The following is a 6,334-nucleotide window of genomic DNA, read 5'->3' on the forward strand; positions in this document are numbered from 1 at the left end:
GGGAGTGCTTGGGTCCGTATGTTGACCTCTGCTTGGTCTGCACGCAGATACGCCTGCAAACCGGACGTTGAGTCTTTGGCTCTCCCATGCGGCCAAGAACGCATGTGGGCACTGCATGCTGCTGGGAGAGACTGGCCCTAACGGCCATGGTACATACTTTCTGGGGTACAACAAGCCGGCGGACATCAACACAGCGCTGAACGTCCTGTTGCCACCTGACTGTCAGATGCCAGAGACTGCACTATGCGGTGACAGCAGGATCCGGATCTCTCATGCGCACCACATGGATCGGGCACAGGTTGTGGAAAGTAATCATGACTTGGCATTGGCGCTGGGTTGCCATGGCATTTCCTGCATAGCGAAGGAGCTGTCGTACATAGACATGAATAACGTGTGGGTTGTGCCCATAGCGCATGCAGCTCTGTTCGGTGTCATCAAGAAGTTCTGGCACTTTGTGCTGGGCGAGTCCGTCAAGAAGGCTGAGAGTGACTTTGTGTTAAGTGTAGAGGCTCGTCGCAGAATGACTGCACGTGCATCCCATTTCATCATTACTAATGACTTTAACCGACCCTACCGTGACATTGTCCCCTGCTCGTACTGGACCATGGAAGAATGGCTGCACTGGACGGACTGCTTCTCCCTATACGTCCTGCACTCGCACGGAGGGGATCCTAATAAAGTTGTGATGCCGGTAGTTACACGGAAAGATGATGCAGGGCTGGATCGTGAGTTTGACCTGGGGAGAATGTGGGAGATGTTGCGCACGGCCATGCTGCATTATCTGCGGTATGACCAATTCTCGGAGGCTGCGTGTGACAGTGCAGCAGTAACCTTCAAACAGTTCTGCTGTGACTCGGAGCTCGTGTTTGGCATGAAGTTTGCTACCTACAACATGCATCTACTGGCATGTAGGCTACGCGAGCAGGAGCGTGCACGTGGGCACGTGGCGTTTGCAACTGAGTTCTGGGTCGAGCGCGGTGTGCAGCAGGTCAAAAGTGGGGTCAAGTTCCGCACAACCAGGTGTCCAGAGCAAATTATTGTGAGTGGGTTCCTTGCAAGTGCCCGGCTCGCTGAGATGCGAGCTGAGCGTGGCAGGGGAGGTGGCACCGCGGATGGTGGTGCAACCGGGCCAGCCGGGGTAGAGGCCGGCCATGCACTGGCTGCGGGTGAGAGCCAGTACAAGTCATTTGATGAGTGGGTGCCAGATTACCGTGCAGCACACGTCACATTGACGGGGGATGTTTGCGCGGATGTAGAGGATGGTGAGGGTTCCCAGCTGCTTGGGCGCGGATATGTGGCGGGTCCGACCGAGCGGACAGTTGTCTTCGAAGCATTCATGAAGGCTTTTAGTAAAGAGGACTTTGCGACACGTTCAGGTGTGGTGGAGGGTGACTTGCAGAACGCAAGTGTTATTATATTCAAACGTGCACTTGTACGACGTGACCAGGTTTTACTATCTACAAAGTATAACTTGACCACTGCACGTGAGTCATTTTATGTGAAGACTAAGTATGCGCCATCCCTTGACACCCCAGAGGACGATCAGGACGTGTCTGTGTATGTTGGAGAGGTTGCATTCTATGCTCGTGTGCAAACCGTGCGTGGGGTTGTATGCCGTGTGGCGATTTGCGAATTGCATAAGGTGGAGGTGGTACGGCCGCAGTCGTTGTACTATGCTGCAGACTTTAGTCGCCGCAAGGCAACCCCCAACCAAGAACGCCAGCAGACGTTCCTGAACTCGTTCCCCGTGCTATTGCAAGCCATTGACTCGAAGGTGATGCGCTGCAAGCTCGACGAGAATAAAAGTTACTTCATTACGTCCCACTTGTTTTCTCAGTTGCCAACCAATGATGGTGATTGGCAAGGAGCAGTGCAAGTTGGGTAGCCGCTCACGCGGCTGATGCAGTCTGTAACATGATGATGTCTTCTGGGCTTGTGTCTTCCGGGGCCACCAACCGTTCCAGTAAAGAAAACTTCCCGGCTGCCGACAGCGCACGCAGCCCTGCACCGGTGCCGTATGACGATGCAGCCCCAGTCCCCTTCCCGCCGTTCCACTAAAGAAATCTTCCCGGCTGCCGACAGCGCACGCAGCCCTGCACCGGTGCCGTATGACGATGCAACCCCAGCCCCCTTCCCGCCTTTCCACTAAAGAAAACTTCCCGGCTGCCGACAGCGCACGCAGCCCTGCACCGGTGCCGTATGACGATGTAGCCCCAGCCCCCTTCCCGCCGTTCCACTAAAGAAATCTTCCCGGCTGCCGACAGCGCACGCAGCCCTGCACCGGTGCCGTATGACGATGCAGCCTCAGCCCCCTTCCCGCCTTTCCAGTAAAGAAAACTTCCCGGCTGCCGGCAGCGCACGCAGCCCTGCACCGGTGCCGTATGTCAATGCAGCCCCAGCCCCCTTCCCGCCGTTCCACTAAAGAAATCTTCCCGGCTGCCGACAGCGCACGCAGCCCTGCACCGGTGCCGTATGACGATGTAGCCCCAGTCCCCTTCCCGCCGTTCCACTAAAGAAATCTTCCCGGCTGCCGACAGCGCACGCAGCCCTGCACCGGTGCCGTATGTCAATGCAACCCCAGCCCCCTTCCCGCCTTTCCAGTAAAGAAAACTTCCCGGCTGCCGGCAGCGCACGCAGCCCTGCACCGGTGCCGTATGTCAATGCAGCCCCAGCCCCCTTCCCGCCGTTCCACTAAAGAAAACTTCCCGGCTGCCGACAGCGCACGCAGCCCTGCACCGGTGCCGTATGACGATGCAGCCCCAGCCCCCTTCCCGCCTTTCCACTAAAGAAAACTTCCCGGCTGCCGACAGCACACGCAGCCCTGCACCGGTGCCGTATGACGATGCAGCCCCAGCCCCCTTCCCGCCGTTCCACTAAAGAAAACTTCCCGGCTGCCGACAGCGCACGCAGCCCTGCACCGGTGCCGTATGACGATGCAGCCCCAGCCCCCTTCCCGCCGTTCCACTAAAGAAATCTTCCCGGCTGCCGACAGCGCACGCAGCCCTGCACCGGTGCCGTATGTCAATGCAGCCCCAGCCCCCTTCCCGCCGTTCCACTAAAGAAATCTTCCCGGCTGCCGACAGCGCACGCAGCCCTGCACCGGTGCCGTATGACGATGCAGCCTCAGCCCCCTTCCCGCCTTTCCAGTAAAGAAAACTTCCCTGCTTCCGGCAGCGCACGCAGCCCTGCACCGGTGCCGTATGACGATGCAGCCCCAGCCCCCTTCCCGCCTTTCCACTAAAGAAAACTTCCCGGCTGCCGACAGCGCACGCAGCCCTGCACCGGAAGCTTCCCAGCATCTGAGACACAAGTTTCCCATCAGTACAGTATTGATCTACCGGCCTCTTGTTTGTTTACCTATGGAACTCATAACAACAACGATACATGCTTGCGACCAGCCGTGCATGGCTGATCCGCCCGCTCAGCACTTCCCACCACTGCCCTGCGCCCGGCGGCCCTTTATAGCTGACTGTGGCAGGGCCGCACCCGCAGCCCGCTTCTGGGATGGCGGATGACATCCAGCCTCGGCCTCACACCCCGCGCTTGCGGCCATGCGCAGGATCTCCGCCTCAAACTCCTCACCGCGCTTGCACATGACATGCAGAGATGCGGTCTTGCCCTCCGCCGCCAACTCCAACCGCCCACGTGCCTCGGCCCTCCCCACTTTCACATCAGACTGGCGTGACACAACGCCAGAGCCCACCGTCACGCCGCACGGCATGCCCGCCTCATCGAATTTAGCGTTAAGTGGCACACGCAAGTCAGCACCGTGCACCACCTGCCGCGCGTCGAACACCAGCAGGTCGCTGTCCTGGGTGCGGGTGTAGGCGCTGACCCCACCAAATGTGAACAGGTTGCGGCTGACATGCGCCGCACGCTCCACATCGTCCAGGAAGTCCTTGCACTGCATGGCGATGAGGGGTGAGCTGTCATACAGCAGGCCAGGGCCATACCCATAAGCGCGCCAGCGAGCCCACGCCCAAATTGTCAAGCACCGGCTTTGGTCAGGGCAATGCTCCCTGGCTGGCATTTGCATCCTTCCTCCACCCGGCCACAAAAACGTTCCGCCGGGTCCCTTCTCCACCCCACCAGCTCGTCCAACCCTTGACGCCTGGCAGCTCACCCGGCGCCCTGTTGCCGACTTCCACAGAGCCAGGAACACGACAGTTGGCGTTGCGTCGTCCGGGTCCAGATGCGGGTGTGTGAAGTAGTCCAGCCCAACCGGAACCAGGCCCCATGGCGCCCCTGTCGCCAGGATTGCAGGCGTACCCGCGACGGTCTCCTTCGCGCTCGTCACGAGGTAGTCCCACATCGCCAGCAGCAGCATGGCGATGCACAGGCCGAACGCACCAATGACCACCCGCGCTTCGTGGCTCCTCGATGTGTGCGCATACCTGTCAAGGAATCAGGCCGTGCACCTTGCATCTGTTGCCAAGCCATCCCGAACGCCGCCCAAAGCCCTCGCCTCCCTGGATTTCCCCTCAGGTTCCGCTCCACCACCGCTACGCACGCCCCTCCCTCCCTGCCATCGCTTGCCAGTCCCATACCACTCACATGGTCACGCGGCTCGCCTTGTTGGTCTGCACATGCCGGTAGCCTGCCATGTGAGTTTCGCCGCCACACTCTTTCAGCCGACCACGGGGGACCTTCTTCAGCGTCTGCGCCTCCATCAGGCGCCGCTGCATGTTGCGCGCCGCTCGCACCAACACCGGGTACTTGCTCTGCATCACCGGCCCCGGCACATACAGGACCAGGAGGACTGGGTTGAACACGCCGTCAGTCCCCGTCATGTCAATCCAGAACAGGCATGCCCTGCCCGTCATGTCCCAGTACACGGTCAGCGCTAGCTCCGCTGATGTGCGGGGTCTCCCCGCAGATTGCGTCTCCAGGTCCAACGCCGCACGAGCTTTGGCGCGCGCATTGCACGCGTCGAGCACGTTCGGCCGCAGTTGCCGCACGTTGCCTCGCAGTAGGTCGCGGAGGGCATCGGGGACTCGCAGGGCGATGTACAGCTCCCTCAGCAAGGTGCCATCGGTTAGCTCTCCAGCAGCAACCTGGTGCGGACACACGGTCACAAATGGCATTCAAGACATCCAACACACAATTGCAGTGCTCAGGACCCCTGCACACGCGGCCTGTTGGGGGGCCTGGGGTAATGGCGGTCCCACACCACAGATACCCAAAGTTCCCCCCTCACCCCGGGCTCCGGCAGGTCTGTCACAACATCAGTGCCAGAGCGGGCAGCACCAGCACCACTGCTTGCTGCTTCCACATCAGCCATTCCCTCCTTTGGCGTCACCACATTCAATGGTGGTGCAGCCACCGCAGTGCCCTCCACCGCGGCTGCTGCCGTAGTCGATGAAGCTGGCCGCCCATCCTCCACGCCACCGGACTCCCCCTCCTCCAGGCACGCGCCCTGTGCAGGCATTCGTGCATGAGGGCGTACGCATGCCGACCAGGCCCGCCTGCCATCGAGGCCACATCACGTGCATGCATGCATGTCCACATTACGTGCACCCTATGGCCTTGCCGCCCCATCCCGGCTGCGCACCTTCAGCTCCAGGATCGCGGACAGGGACACGATCTCGTTGTCCTCCACCATGCCCATGATGCTCTCCTCCACGTCCGGCGCCACATCCCCCACCTCATCGCCCATTGCCTGGGGCCTGGCCATGGGTGGCAGCTCCAGCCGTACCAGCTTATCCGCAATGCCGGCGAAAAGCGTCAACTTGTCCCCCCGTTCCCTGGCCCTTCTTAGCTCCCTGCGAGAGCCGGCGGATTGTGTGGGATTTCAGTCAGCGCGCCCAGCCCCTCGCGCCGAGGCCTGAGCCCCCACATCCGTGCTCCGGGCAGCCCCTTCCAATTCGGGTTAGCCCGGTCGGCCCCGGACGCCCCCGCTCCCCCCCGCCATGCCCCATCTGAGGCCTCCGCCCAATCCAGGCCCGCCTCCGGCGATGTGACGTACCCCGGCCACCACAGCCCATCCATCCAAGCCCTCCCAACCATGGCCTGTACCTCCCCCCAGCCTCACCTTACGAGCTCCTCCCGGCCGTGACGCCTCCACTTCTCGCCCAGCGCCAACAGGAACCTTGGGGGGCACCCGCGGTGGGCGGCCTTGGAAGGATCCCTCCTCCACCGCTGCTCCTCCTCGACTCGTGCCGCGAGGCATGAGGCTTTAGGCATGCCCGGCATGTCCAGCCGCACAACGCCGCCGGCCCTCGCAAGTGCCGCCCTGCACATGCAGCCCGCATGTGATTTTGCGGAAGTCCCGCGAGTGTCCCCCTTCCCCTCCTCAAATCTCACCTTACTATTACGGCCTCATCAGATGACAGCG

General features: G+C 61.2%; 1 protein-coding gene across 1 annotated transcript in view; it reads right to left on the reverse strand.

Moving 5' to 3' along the window:
• Positions 1–1,879: 1,879 nt before the first annotated feature.
• CHLRE_03g198400v5 (uncharacterized protein) overlaps positions 1,880–6,334 on the reverse strand; it is a 6,809-nt gene continuing 2,354 nt past the window's right edge. The window contains exons 6-11 of the mRNA XM_043061288.1: positions 6,032–6,088; positions 5,552–5,762; positions 5,198–5,416; positions 4,555–5,054; positions 4,124–4,394; positions 1,880–3,904 (exon numbers count right to left, since the gene is read on the reverse strand). Coding sequence (XP_042926417.1) covers positions 3,422–3,904; positions 4,124–4,394; positions 4,555–5,054; positions 5,198–5,416; positions 5,552–5,762; positions 6,032–6,088 — 1,741 coding nt within the window. The 3' untranslated portion in view covers positions 1,880–3,421. The remainder of the gene's footprint in view (positions 3,905–4,123; positions 4,395–4,554; positions 5,055–5,197; positions 5,417–5,551; positions 5,763–6,031; positions 6,089–6,334) is intronic.

The sequence above is a fragment of the Chlamydomonas reinhardtii genome, chromosome 3 (assembly GCF_000002595.2).
Source record: "Chlamydomonas reinhardtii strain CC-503 cw92 mt+ chromosome 3, whole genome shotgun sequence".
NCBI classification, from domain to species: Eukaryota; Viridiplantae; Chlorophyta; class Chlorophyceae; order Chlamydomonadales; family Chlamydomonadaceae; genus Chlamydomonas; species Chlamydomonas reinhardtii.